At 41.2% G+C, this 14,605-nt stretch overlaps 1 protein-coding gene across 1 annotated transcript in view; it reads right to left on the bottom strand.

The window, feature by feature from the left end:
• Window positions 1-7,237: 7,237 nt before the first annotated feature.
• The window catches only part of ACADSB (acyl-CoA dehydrogenase short/branched chain), a 47,102-nt gene continuing 39,734 nt past the window's right edge, over window positions 7,238-14,605 (bottom strand). The window contains exons 9-11 of the mRNA XM_003794082.3: window positions 12,457-12,594; window positions 10,625-10,724; window positions 7,238-9,001 (exon numbers count right to left, since the gene is read on the bottom strand). Of these exons, the coding sequence (XP_003794130.1) occupies window positions 8,931-9,001; window positions 10,625-10,724; window positions 12,457-12,594 (309 nt within the window). The 3' untranslated portion in view covers window positions 7,238-8,930. The remainder of the gene's footprint in view (window positions 9,002-10,624; window positions 10,725-12,456; window positions 12,595-14,605) is intronic.

The following is a 14,605-nucleotide window of genomic DNA, read 5'->3' on the forward strand; positions in this document are numbered from 1 at the left end:
TCCCTATTTTTTTTGTGTGTGTGTGATTGGACATGCACAGCTCTGTAGTGAGAATCATTATCTCTAGATTGATTGACCCAAATATCATGCAGATCATCTTGGGGCAGAAGCCAGAGTGCTTGAACAGGCTTCACATTTTCTGCTGTCTGCACAGCTAGACGCGGCAGTGGCCTTGATGCCAAACCCCTATGCAAGTGGGTCAGGGTGTTTTACCCTTGGTTAAGGGAGTTACTACAATCTGAGAAAAGGTAGATTTCAGTTTTTCAGCTTTGCCTTCTAACCTGCTAATTAGCAGTTGGTTTGACTTTGTGAGGCAAGAACATAGACCGGTAGCTGGGAGAGCCGGCTCTTGGTCCCAGCTCATCACATGTGGGGTCTCTGCTAGGGGTTCACATGCACTGTGTAACTTGTCCTTCATAGCTACCCTTCCAGGTGGGCACAGCATCATCATCATGCCCACGTTACACTCAAGAAAATCCCCCAAATCTTAGAGAGGTCAAGCAACTTCAGTTATTGTCTCAATGTCTGCGTCCCCGCCAAGTCCTTATGTTGAAACCTAATTCCCAGTGTGGTGGTAATAAGAGGTGGGGTCTTTGGGAGGTGATTAGGTCATGAGGACTCTACCCCCATAAATGGGATTACTGCCTTTAGGAAAGAAGCCTGAGGGAGTTTGTTTGCCCTTTGGCCCTGTGAGGATGCAGTGAAAAGTCCCATCTATGAAGTAGAGTGAGCTTCATCTTGACCTTGATCTTCCCAGTCTCAAGAACTGTGTGCAGTAACTTTCTCTTGTTTTTCAATTGTCCACTCTGAGTTATTTTGTTATGGCAGTATGAGTGGACATCGGTCACTCACTATCAGTTGTACAGTTTAGAAGTGGTGGGGCAGACACATCAACTCCAGCAGTCTGAGAGCAAAGCGTAGGTTCTTAGTCACCTGCTGGGAGAATTTGGGAGCAAGGGCTTTTACCTCTCTGGGCTCAGATTCTACATAAGATAAAGGGAGGGGTAGTTCACAAGTCTCTGGGACAATGGGCTGTCCCAGACAATGTGACATACAGGGACAATGATACTTACGGCCACCCAACTCATAAGCAGCTCTGGGCTCTAGCTTTAGTTCCTCAAAAGTATAAAACCCAGGTGGCACCTGTGGCTCAAAAGGGTGGGGCATTGGCCTCATATGACAGAGGTGTCGGGTTCAAACCCAGCCCTGGCCAAAAAAAAAGACTAAAACCCTACATCTTCTTATACCATTGATCAGCATCATGTCAACTCTGAGCCCACAGCCAACCTTTGATGAGATATCCAATCTGTGCAGGGTTCCCTTCCCAGAAGCTGTGTCTGGGGTCTTGCCCAGTGCCACAGTGCAAAGGAGGTTGAGAGCCTCCCTTGTCTCCTGCACTCCTCACCTCCCAGAAGTCGATTCTATCTGGCTCCAGGTACTTTCTTTGGGTCAATTTTTCTACTTTGTGTGTGACGTACTTGAAGACAAACCTGAACACCAGTAAAGTGGGATTACAGAGAGGGCTCTGAGGGTGAGGAGCTGCTGTAAGAAAGGGAGCAGTGTCCATCCTGGCAGCATTGCGGAGCAGCGGCTCACAGTAGTCCCCCTTATCCACAAGGGATATGTTCTAAGACCTCCAGTGGATGCCTGAAACCACAGGTAGTATCTAACCCTATATATATTATGTTTTATTTCCTATAGTTGAGTATATACATGATAAAGTTTAATTTATAAATTAGGCACATATAGTTAAGAGATTAACAATAGGTAAATAATAAAATAGAACAACTGCAACGATATGCTGTAATGAAAGTTATTACCATATGCAAATATTGTCTCTCTCTCAAAGTATCTTTGGTGCTGAACTCACCCTTCTGGTGATGATGTGAGATGATGACATGCCTGCATGACGAGATGAAGTTGGTGAATGTCTCAGGCATCGTGATGGAGCATTGGGCTACTACTGACTTGTCAATATATCAGAAGGAGGATTATCTGTTTCAGGCGATCCTTTGAGCCATGACAAGGTAGATGGTTGGATGTCAGGAGCAGATAACGTCAATGACTAATGGGCAGGTATAGACGGCATGGATATGCCGAGAAAAAGAATAATTCCTGTCCTGGGTAGGAAGAGTGGAACTGTGTAAGCTTTCATTATGCTACTCAGAACAACATGTGCTTTAAAACCTATAAATTAGGCTGGGCACAGTGGCTCACACCTGTAATCCTAGCTCTCTGGGAGGCTGAGATGGGTAGATTTTTTGAGCTCATGAGTTTGAGACCAGCCTGAGCAAGAGTGAGACTCTGTCTCTAAAACTAGCCAGGTGTTGTGGCAAGCGCCTATAGTTCCAGCTATCTAGGAGGCTGATGCAAGAGAATAGCTTGAGCCGAAGAGTTTGAGTTTGCTGTGAGCTATGACATTACAGCACTCTACTGAGGGAACAAAGTGAGAGTCCGTCTCAAAAAAAAAAAAAAAAAGAAAGAAAGAAAAAAAAGATAACAGTTAAACAAAATAAAACTTATTTCTGGAATTTTCCACTTTATATATATGTACATATATATCTTGTATGTGTGTGTGTGTAATTTTTGGCCAGGGCCGGGTTTGAACCCACCACCTCCAGTATATGAGGCTGGCACCCTATTCCTTTGAGCCATAGGCGCTGCCCTCCACTTAATATTTTTAGACCATAATTACCTGCAGGCAGCTGAAACCATGGTAAGGAGGGACCACTGTATTTATACATTATCTGAGGGAGTCATTAGGGTTAAAGAGAGAAGAATGACCCAAGTTCCCAGGGGAGGACTTCTCTCTCTCTCTCTTTTATTTGGTATGGCACCCAGGCAGAATGACCAACTTTTTTTTTTTTGGCTGGGACTGGGTTTGAACCTGCCACCTCCGGCATATGGGGTCTGTGCCCTACTCCTTGTGCCACAGGTGCCGCCCAACCAAAAGTTAAACTTTGATTTTGAGGCAATCATTTAATCAGCGGTTGGCAAATATTTTCCTATTAGGTCAGATAATAAATACTTCAGGCTTTGTGGGCCATCTCTAGTAAAAATAGAAAAGTTACCCAGGTGTTGTGGTGGGCGCCTGTAGTCCCAGCTGCCAGGGAGGCTGAGGCAGAATTATTTGAATCCAAGAGTTTAAGGTTACTGTGAGCTTGGCTGATACCACAGCACTCTAAATTGAGTGACGCTTTGTCTCAGCTGGGGGTGGGTCCTCAACAACATAGAGGATGTTGGTGAACCCCATGACCTCCTTTTTCACCCCTAGGCCCAGCAACTGAGGCCCCCAAAGTGAAGTGTAGGTACTGATGTGGCAGCTGTACTTTTCAAACTTTTCCTAAGAATTTATATACCCGTTTGTGCTTAAAGAAATGTTTATACATAGCTTGGTATGGTTCTGCACAAGTACTGTGTGGTTTGAACAATATGACTGGCTGACGATTTCATCTCCAGGTGTGCATCCACTGTATTCTTTTAAGCTGTCGTGTGTGCTAATTTTCCTGCATAGCCATTTCGAATTTTTATTTACTGTAGGCGGTGCTGCACTGAATGTTCTTGGTATCTTCGTGGGCACCTTCCCGGAAACTAGGAGAGCTGAGCCTGTCATATCCTTGCTGACAATTTGTAATTTATACTTCGATTTTCTAATTGATCCAGCTTAAGTTATGGTTAGCTTTCTTTTTTATTAATATATAGCTTTTTATTAATATAGCCTACATACTTTGGTCATTTATTTGCTTATCATTGTATAGTGAATGCTGCCTGGAAAATTTAGTCTTTTTAAATTTGTAAAAATTTCTTTTGAGACAAAATCCCAATGATGACCATTTGAAGAGAAACACAGAAGTTCTCTCTCTGTATGTCAAGCCCATTCATTATACGCCATCTGCATCCTCCAGACCTGTCTTTACCTTCTACTTGACTTGTTGATTTCTAAGTCAGCACCTGTGATTATGGCTTTGTCAATTTTTTTCATTGTATTTCTATTTGTTTTGCTCTATATAGTTCCCAGTTATGTTGTTAGGGACATAAAGTTCATGACTATTGGCCCTTCTTGGCAAACTCTTCCTTTTTATGAGATATCCTTTAAAATTATTTTTGCCTTTAATTCAGTTTAGTTAGCTATTAACTTTGGGCTTTCCTTTTTGGTAGCATTTGTATGGTCTTTTCCCATCTCTCTTTTTTATTTATTTTCAAATTTATTTTTTCCCCCATCTCTTTATTTCAACTCCGACCCCAACCCCCGTTGGTGTTTTGTTGCAGGTGTGTCTAACTTTATGTAGCTGGGATTTAAATTTTTTTTTTTTTTGGACCATCTGAACATCTTTGATTTTTTTAATAGGTGAGTTTAACCCATTTGCAACAAGTGCAATGATGTTTGGCTATATTCCCGTCTTATTTTGTATTCTCCTTACCAGTTCTTTAAAAAAAATTGTGAAGTTAGGTCTCTGTACAAATAGTTGCAAACCAAACACCCTGTAGCCACCACTCAGATTTCTATCATGATTTTTTGTCATTCTCCCCACCCTTGGGTAGGCTTTAGCTATTATTTTATTTAAAAAAATTTTTTTTTCCAGATCAAGAGTCAAACTCAGCACACGGCAGTTCTAGCTGAAACTTTACGGGGAGTGACATGGGCCTTCCTTAGTTCCCTTTTCAGTGCTTTTCTCATCCCTCCAGCCCATCTTCCTACTGTTCCATCCATCCATTCTTTCTACCAAAACACGTGTTCCCACCACACTTACTTGTTTCCTAGGCCTTATTCTCTGCTAGTTTCTCTGCTTAAAAAGGCTTGAAACTCACCTATGAAGAATTATTAATTCATTACGGGCTAGTTGGTGATGGCATTTTTACTGGAAGCTTCCTGAAGATAAATAAGCCTTAAAGACCTCAATGAATAATCTGTAGGGGGTGGGAGTCCTTCATCAGCGAGACTACCAGAGTTTGAATCCCATTTCTGCCATTTACCAATAAGCATCTTATTTAACCTCTCTATGCCTCAGTTTTCTTGCCTGTAAAGTGGGATAACAAAAGCACCTACCCTACAGGGTTGTAGGGAGTTAATGTCTGTCAGGAGCGCAGAGTAATGGCTGGCACCCAGTAAGCGCTCAGGAGATGCTGGCGCTTACTGGCCCATTCTCACAGCCCCAAAGAAATGCTTCTGCAGAAGACCTTGGTCGTTTCCAACTCACTCTTTCTGTGAGGATACACTAATGACAACAGACAAGACACCCGAGATAGACACACATATAAATGAGCTGTTTTTATTCATCTTTGTGTGGTGGCTCAGGGCCCACAGTACCTTGGGCACAGCAACCACTCCATATGTGTTGCTGAATGACAAAGAAAGAAAAAGGGACTGAAAACTAGAGTTCTAAAATAATAGAAAATAATGGGGAACAGACCAGCTGAAATCTCCTATGGCTTTAGACTACAGTGCATCACTGAGTAAAAGTGCAATAATATAGAATTTCCAGAAGTAATGTTACAAAGTATGGGCATAAATATCAGCCAGATAATCTCCCCACAGTGAGGATATGCTCAGAAGAGATGACCTAGTGAGTGAAGAGCTATTTATTTAGCCATTAAAAAAAAAGGGGTCCTTTGGCAAAATTTCCTTTAGCATCATGAATTTAAACTTGGCCTACATTATAACACCTCTTCTTGGAAAACAAACAAAATTGGCTCACATAAGAGGCAAGCTATTGGCTTGGTAAACAAAGGTGTCTCTATTTTGCAGGAACATTACATTATTTTCTTACTTCATCTGTACCTGTAACAAAAATTTTGCTTTATAAGAGCAGCACAAATCTCCAGTTAATTTAGTGCTTTATTTTTTCATTCTCCATAGAATACTGGTTTTGTAACAGTGGATACAGTCTAATACATACATCATTAAAACAAACTTCCCCTTTATAAAAGATGAGCAAAAATACATCAGCAAGGATATAGCTAGTGCATTTATAAAATACATCAGAATAATGAAACCAAATGATCACACAATAATCTTCATAATTTAATATAACAGTTACAGCCAAAGAGAGCCACTAAAGTGCCAGGATCTTTGGCCAGTGATTTATATACTTAAGCAATGACACTGGTCAATCAAAACACCTGGGAAATGTTAATTCTTTATCAGTTAAACCTCACGTAATGATAGGAACAACAGTGGACTGGGAAGTAGTACATGTAGCTTCTTGTCTTTGTCCTTGGATGGAAGATCTTGGGCAATCAACCTATGAATCTTTCACTTTTAAAATGAAAGAGTTGGCTGGATGGTTCACTAAGGTCTAAGTTTAACTTTCTATGATTCTAAATCTTTGATACTTATTCATTTTCATGTTATAAAATGAAATCTTTAATGATACTAACTTGGCATTTGGGTTGATTTTAGCTCCACCCATACAGGTCTGTTCAAACAGTTCTCTCTTTTATAAGTTCTGAGACAGCCCAATCCTCAAATTAACAAAAATGGTAATTGGCTTCAGGAGGGAAAGAGTTAGTTCTCAACCGGACATGGACTCAAGATCGGTAGTTTTCTTTTTTTTGAGACAGAGCCTCAAGCTGTTGCCCTGGGTAGAGTGCCATGGCATCATTGCTCACAGCAACCTCCAACACCTGGGTTTAAGCAATTCTCCTGCCTTCGTATCCCAAGTAGCTGGGACTACAGGTGCCTGCAACAATGCCTGGCTATTTTTTTTTTTTTTTTTTTTGGTTGTAGCCATCATTGTTTGGTGGGCCTGGGCTGGATTTGTAGTGTTTTTTTTTCTTTTTTTGGCCAGGGCTGGGTTTGAACCCACCACCTCTGGCATATGGTGCCAGCGCTCTACTCCTTTGAGCCACAGGCACTGCCCCTGGGTTGGATTTGAACCCACCAGCTCAGATGTATGTAGCTGGAGCCTTAGCCACTTGAGCCACAGGTGCTGAGCCTCAAGATCGGTAGTTTTAAAGATCTCAAAGTCATGAGTACCAAAAGCAAAGTAATAAAGAATTATGAGAAAAGTCTACAACATCTTTTTTGGTAAAAATGGCAAAATAACACATTTTTAAACCATTTGCTGATTCACTAGTTAAGGTGCATATCTTAACTATTATGCACAATATAATTCTAACTGTTCTTTGTGAACATGCACAAAATTAGAACTTTATTAGTACTAAATGTAAATTCCAGGTTTAGATGTATACAGGGCGCTGACTGATGCTGCTCATTTGAACACAAGGTTTACTGCACTTTTGTGTGTTTATAAATCCACAGGAAGAAGGTGGGATTCTTCCTACTAGTGTCGGCTTCTGCTTCATTATCTGTCAAGCCCACCTCTTTCCCATAATCACAGAAATTACAGATGTCTAAAGCCCCAGTAGGGCATTTCATCCATCTCCTACTTTTCTTATCAGATTACTGGCTTTTTATTCTGAAAGACCAAATGAGTGGGTTTTCATCATCTCCCTATTTGAAAGTCAAGTAGACGTTATCTCTTTGGCTCCAAGGTCTAAATAGGTCCTTACTTCTTCTAATATTTTAATGTAATTCCTATCTCGATTGTATTTATGCAATTGTGAATATTTAACTATGATTTGCATTGTAGAAATTAATTCACTTCAAGAAAAATGAGAGTACAAGGCAAAATTACTTTGAAAACATCAGGTTTTCTTAATAAACATTACTGTTTCATTGAAGTACTAAAATGCTTCCCATTTAACAGTAATGAATGTGTTAAAGCAACTGCATGAGCTTTGGGACCTTGTTCATGTCCACTGTCTGGAACATGTGAAAATCCCCCTCTTCTGTTGTCCCCAGGCTCCCTACTGAGGGGCTCAGAATCTGTGCCTCCAGGGGTCTCTTCCTCCCTAATACTGAAGAAGGGCCTAACTATAGATTTTGTTAATTTTTTCCTATTTATAATTTGCACTATAAAACAACAGATTTATTTTTGCCTTCCCAAATATAAAATTATTTTAATATTGAATACGCTTTCTCAAGCTCTACAACTCCCCTCCCCATTCCTTATGAGATTTTTGATACCCTTCTTTATGCAAGAGATCTCTCTCTTGAGAATCTTTCAGCCAAGAGCCAAGTTCTGATACTGTTCAGGATAAAGCCCAATAAGCAAATTTGAGGAAATAACACTGTTTCAATTAAAATACAGAAAGAAATGTTACTATTAAAAACCTGTGCATATTATTACAATATTGTATTGAGTATTTTCTGACTCTTAAACCAAACTACTTAAACCTTATACTTGAAAACTAATGTAGAGACCTGGTTTTAAAATGACCTCCTGAGGGACTGCATCTTTTATAAAGATCAACCACTGTAACAAATTATATTGCTGCATTCACATGGTTAAAAGAATGTTTTCTTGATTATATGACTTGCAAAGTTACATACTTATTTTTCATCCATTCTCATATTTAAAACTAGGTTTTAGATTTTTCTAAATAGGTGTTTTTAAATCAGTTTTTACCTCATTTAGCAACTGAGATCTGAAGAAAGTAATGAATAAAAATTTCCTCCTCTAACATATTTCTCTGACTGATGCCACAAGATGAAGATTTAATAGGAATATATTAGTAAAATAACTACTTCTAGAAGTAATTCAGTAGTTTGGCTGGTTTTATTTTTCCAAATGCTGATGAGGTGAAACTTTTCTACACTCTGAAATTAGACTAACATTATAAATATGTATAGAACTTTAAAACTAGTTTTGAAGAAAATATGGCTGCTTGTCTTCCCCAGTTTACAAAACGATCGCTTGTGCCTTAGCAGACTGAAAAGGTAAAATCTAAAGGGACTTGCCCCCCGCACCGCAGCTAAGGGCTCACATAAAACACTTCAATGCTCTGGAGGTTTACTGCTCCAGCAAGGCACAACAGTTAAAACTCTGACAGCAATGACACCAGAAGAAGTCACAGTCCTGCGGACGTCAGTATTCCACGTCGATGTGCTTCGCGATGGTGTTCAGCTGGATGTTGGAAGTTCCTTCATATATTGTACCTTAAACAAAGGGGAGCAGAAGTAACAGGAGAGAGCCATGGTTAAGAGTCTATTAGAAATAGCTCTATGCACATTATCTCTGCATGTTATAAAACTGTCACCAGTGATAGTCACTGTCCCCTAAATATGGTACTATTTGTCAAAGTAATTTTGATAAGAGACAACAATCTTCCATTTGGCTTATAGGCGTCTAGAATCAGTACTGAACAATTGAAAATTTTGGTCATCAAACCAGTATGTATTAATTCATGAACTCCAGGGGGTTATTAAGAACTGGTCACTTTTGGAGCCGGTGTTTAGTTTCCTATATAGCCATGGAACACTGAAGGGCTCAGGCTTTATTGGGCACTTAGGTTCTGACACTAGAATGTTCTCTCAAAGATCAGCCTTAAATTACACTAATCATAACACATTAAAATTTTAAAAATTAAGGTAAATTTTTTGGCTCAGTGCCTATAGCTCAGTGGTTAGGGCGCTGGCCACAAACATAGCGCTGGTGGGTTCAAACCTGGCCTAGGCCTGCTAAACAACAATGATAACTACAAGGAAAAAATACCTGGGCATTGTGGTGGGCACCTGTAGTCCTAGCTACTTGGGAGGCTGAGGCAAGAGAATCTTTTAAGCCCAAGAGTTTGAGCTTTTTGTGAGTTGTGATGTCACAGCACTCTACCGAGGGTGACATAGTAAAATTCTGTCTCAAACAAAACAAAACAAAAATTAAGATAGATTTTGTTGCAGTTTTACTAAAACGTCCATTGAGATATTTTATTTTATTATTTTATTTATTTATTTATTTATTTATTTTCTTGGCCAGGGCTGGGTGTGAACGTGCAACCTGCAGCATATGGGGCTGGTGCCCTACTCCTTTGAGCCACAGGTGCTGCCCTATTATTTTTTTCAGCTACTCTGTCTCACTTTGTTGCTCTCTATGCTCACAGCAACCTCCAGCTCTTGGGCTTAGGTAATTCTCTTGCCTCAGCCTCCTGAGTAGTTGGGACTACAGGTGCCTGCCTCAACGCCCGGCTATTTTCTTGTTACAGTTTGGCCGGGGCTGGGTTTGAACCCACCACCCTTGGTATATGGGGCCGGCACCCTGCTCACTGAGCCACAGGTGCCACCCCAGTTTGGTGATTTCCATTTCCTTCTTTTTTTTTTTTTTGTAGAGACAGAGTCTCACTTTATGGCCCTTAGTAGAGTGCTGTGGCGTCACAGCTCACAGCAACCTCCAACTCCTAGGCTCAGGCAATTCTCTTGCCTCAGCCTCCTGAGTAGCTGGGACTACAGGTGCCCACCACAACGCCTGGCTATTTTTTGGTTGCAGTTTGACTGGGGCCAGGTTCGAACCTGCCACGCTTGGTATATGAGGCCAGCACCCTACTCACTGAACCACAGGCACCGCCCCTACTGAGGTATTTTAAAAGGCAATTTGATGTTTTTACAAACATAGCCCTCCACCCCCTTTAAAGAAGAGATAGGGAAAACACACAGCCACAAGAACGCCAATAGACACACACTGAAGAGGTTAAAATTGCCTTTATCTGGGTATGAGTAACACGAAATGGACAAATAAAATAGCCAGAACTTCTAAAGAGGCAAAGTCAAATGTAAGAAGTATCTATTTACCAATCTTTGCATCTCGGAAGTATTTTTCCACAGGGTAATCTTTGGTATAGCCGACTCCTCCCATCCACTCGATACATTTACTAGTAGTTAGCCCCGCAATCTACAAAATAAGAAGGAATCACACCTGAAACCATAACTTAGGCATTGTAAAGTCTTCTATGTAACATTTCCAGAAGGCAGGAAGTTATCTGATTAATGCTCCATAGAAGAATGGGCTCCTCAACCTCAAGGTCTTTTGAGTGACCCAGTGGCTGGAATCAGGGCAAGCTGGGAAAGAGAATGGAGGGGCAGGCTGACCTTACTAAGTGGTGAGCAGGGTGAATACTATAAAGGCCCTTTGAGGATGTCCACGCCCCAATCCCCAGAAACTGTGAATATGCTGCCCTGCGTGGCAGTAAGAGCTCTGCAGACATGATTAAGGCCCCGAGATCGGGTGGTTACCCCAGATTATGTGAGTGAGTCTAATCACAAGGGTCCTAATAATGGAAAGAGGTTTCCTCACTGAAGGCCATGTGACCAGGGACATAGGAAGCAGAGCAGAGATTTGAACAGGCCACGTTGTTGGCTTTGAGACAAAGGAAGGGGCTATGAGTCACAGAATGTAGCAGCCTCTAGAACGGTGGTTCTCAACCTTCCTAATTCCGCGGACCTTTAATACAGTTCCTGTGGGTTGCGACCCACAGGTTGAGAAGCTCTGCTCTAGAAGCTGGGAGTGGATTCGCCCCTAGAACGTCCACACAGGCAGCCCTGAGCATGCCTTGATCTTATTCCAGCGGGACCCACTTCAGATGTCTGACATCCAGGAGAGAATAAAGCTGAACGGCTGTAGGCCATTACATTCTGGGCAATCTGATGCAGCAGAGATAGGAATCTAATACAAATCTAGCTCCTTTTGTTGTGAGTAGCCACTGGAGAGAGACGTTGTCTCATAGACACTTTGAAAAGGGAGGGTCTGCCTTGGGGAAAACCACAGGGGCCAAGAGGGCAGTGAGGTGATTGTAGGAGTTTGGTCAAGAAATGACACTGCTGGACTAGACAGGTGGCAGCAGAGGAGAGAAATACAGAGTCAAGAAATCTTTGGGGGCAGGGCCCATAGTTCAGTGGGTAGGGCGCCGGCCACATACACTGAGGCTGAAGGGTTTGAACCCGGCCTGGGTCAGCTAAAACACCAATGACAACTGTAACAGAAAAAAGCCAGGTGTTGTGGCGGTGCCTGTAGTCTCAGCTACTTGGGAGGCTGAGGCAAGAGAATCGCTTAAGTCCAAGAGTTTGAGGTTGCTGTGAGCTGTGATGCCATACACTCTCAATAGTGAGACTCTTGTCTCAAAAAAAAAATAATCTCTTAGGAGTAAAATCCATGGGAACTGATTGATTTAACTTGGGAGATAAGGAAAGGAGGGTGTTGGGAGGACCTTCAGGTTCTGATGCTGCACAGGTGGGTAGGCAACAAAGAGGCTGGATATATTAGTCTGGAACTGAGAAGAGAAGGTGAGGGAGGAGATGAAATTCAGGGGCTGGAGAGGTTAAACGGGTATTTGAAAGCCATGGAATGTACAAACCTATCATTGATGCTGGGAAATAGGTACCCTATGGTTTGGCTGAACTCTCCAGCCAAAGTCTAATGTGTTAAATACAGAATGCGAACATGTGAGTAGAAAGTATTAAAGACACAGACAGCCTTTTCTTGGTATTTTTAATCTCATTTGCTCGTATTATGAAGACATCTTCCACACCATTCACTCTGCCCCAACTTGAAATGATAGACACGACACCATCGTTCAGAGGAAGCTCAACTATGGATGTGTGGGGGTGTCTGGATTTTTTTTTCTTACCTCTGATGCATAGTATTTGGCCATGGAAGCTTCTTTTATGAATGGCCTTCCGGCCTCCACGAGCCTCGCAGCGTTGTACGTCAGCAACCGCGCAGCTTCCAGCTGGGTGGCCACGAGAGCCACTTGGTGTTGGAGCCCCTGTAACAGTCAGGCCCCAGTTAGAGAATTATGATTTCTAAAAAGCAACTCATCCTCAAAGTCTTGCCTGGACACACAACACTGGCAGACTCAAAGTACACTCTAAAGGAAATTCACATTCATTGCTTTAAAATACTTTAAAGTCTGCAATCTAAAATGAAATATGAGACTATGAATATTATTAAATCCTCTTTCCTTGGAAAAATTTCAAAGTTCAAATTCTTCACAATTGTTAAGATTTAAATAATAAATTATCACAAAATTTAAGATGTTGGCTGGTGTGGTAGCTCACGCCTGTAATCTTAGCACTCTGGGAGGTGAAGACAGGTGGATTGCTTGAGCTCAGGAGTTTGAGACCAGCCTGAGCAATAGAGCGATCCCATCTCTACTAAAAATAGAAAAAAATCTAAAACAAAAAAAACTAGCTGGGAGTAGTAGTGCATGCCTGGAGACTCAGCTCCTCAGGAGACTTAGGCAAGAAGACTGCTCAAGCCCAGGAGTCTGAGGTTGCTGTGAACTGTGATGATGCCAGAGTGAGACTCGGTCTCAAACAAATACATAAGTAAAATAAAAACTCAACTGTTACATTTGATAACCATTTTCTTTTTAAGAAACAGAGTCTTAGTCTATCACCTTGGGTAGAGTACCATGGCATCATAGCTTACAGCAATCTCAAACTCCTGGATTCAAAAGATCTTCCTGCTTCAGCCTCCTGAGTAGCTGGGACTACAGGCACCCACTATGACACCTTGCTAGTTTTTTGTATTTTTAGTAAAGATGGGGTCTCGCTCTTCCTTGGGCTGGTCTCTAACTCCTGAGCTTAAGCAATCCACACACCTCAGCCTCCTAGAGTCCATTGTGGCAGCATTTGATAATCATTTTCACTTCTTTATGATCAAAATTGAGCTTAAATTAAACCCCAGCATAGAAAAACTTTGACTATATTCTTTATTTGCTTGGAGTAAGAAAATTTTGATTTTGCATAGGGCCCCAAGGCATTATAAGATGTTAGCTGCAAAGTAATAAAGGAATATTTGAAGCACCAATTACCCTCATCCTGAAATTTTGGAGGATGATTAGCTGCACACTTAATGTTTGTCAATGAAAGAAACGAACTTAGTGAGAATACAAATATTAACATTTATGGTTATAAACAATTTCCTGGAAACACTAGGCACAGATGTTTATTACAAATGGAAAGGTTCTCTTGCCTAATCTATCTATCCATCCATTCAGATACACCACGAGCAGCTATGAAATGCTAGACCGGTAATTTTCAACCCGTGTACCTCAGATCTTAGGTGGGCCATGAAAATTTTTAGAGATCGTTAATTAAATTATTTTAGAAAGGAGTTCAAAGCACAGTAAGTATATTCTTTCCTTTACTCTTTTTTTGGATCAACATAATTTAAGTGTGCTGGGGAAGTTTAACTGTAGGTTCAAGTGTGCCTCGAGATAAAAAAGGTTGAAAAACACTGGTCTAGGCGCCGGGCTTAGTGATGGAGGAATCATGCTGAACATGACAGTCAGAATTCCTTGTTTTCATGATTTATACAGTCCGACAGGAAGAACAGGTAATGAAGTAATTATAATCAGGGGTGATGAATGTTGAGCCAGAGAATTAAGGCAATCACACAGTAATCCCAGGAATGGCTTTTTGTAATTAAAATTCAGGAAAAAGCTGGAGAAAAATAACACTGCTCCTAAATATCTAACAGATTTCTTCTTCCCTTTCTGAAACATTTGACATGTACAAAAATTTGATATGTAATAACACATGTAGGTTATGAAGGCTATAAAGCATAATAAGAGACACCCACAAACCTATGTGCAGAGTAGGGGCACCTTTCCCCTTCTGGTTTATCTTTTCACTTTATGGCATCTTTTGAAGAAAAGACATATACCAGTCTTATCACCAAACCTATCTTTATGATTAGTCCTTCTTGTGCCTTGGTTATGAAATCCTTTCCTCCATGAGGTCACCTCGATATTCTACGTGTTGCCTCTCCCA

Source organism: Otolemur garnettii, unplaced genomic scaffold (assembly GCF_000181295.1).
Source record: "Otolemur garnettii isolate 467f Iridium unplaced genomic scaffold, OtoGar3 scaffold00075, whole genome shotgun sequence".
Classification (NCBI taxonomy): Eukaryota; Metazoa; Chordata; class Mammalia; order Primates; family Galagidae; genus Otolemur; species Otolemur garnettii.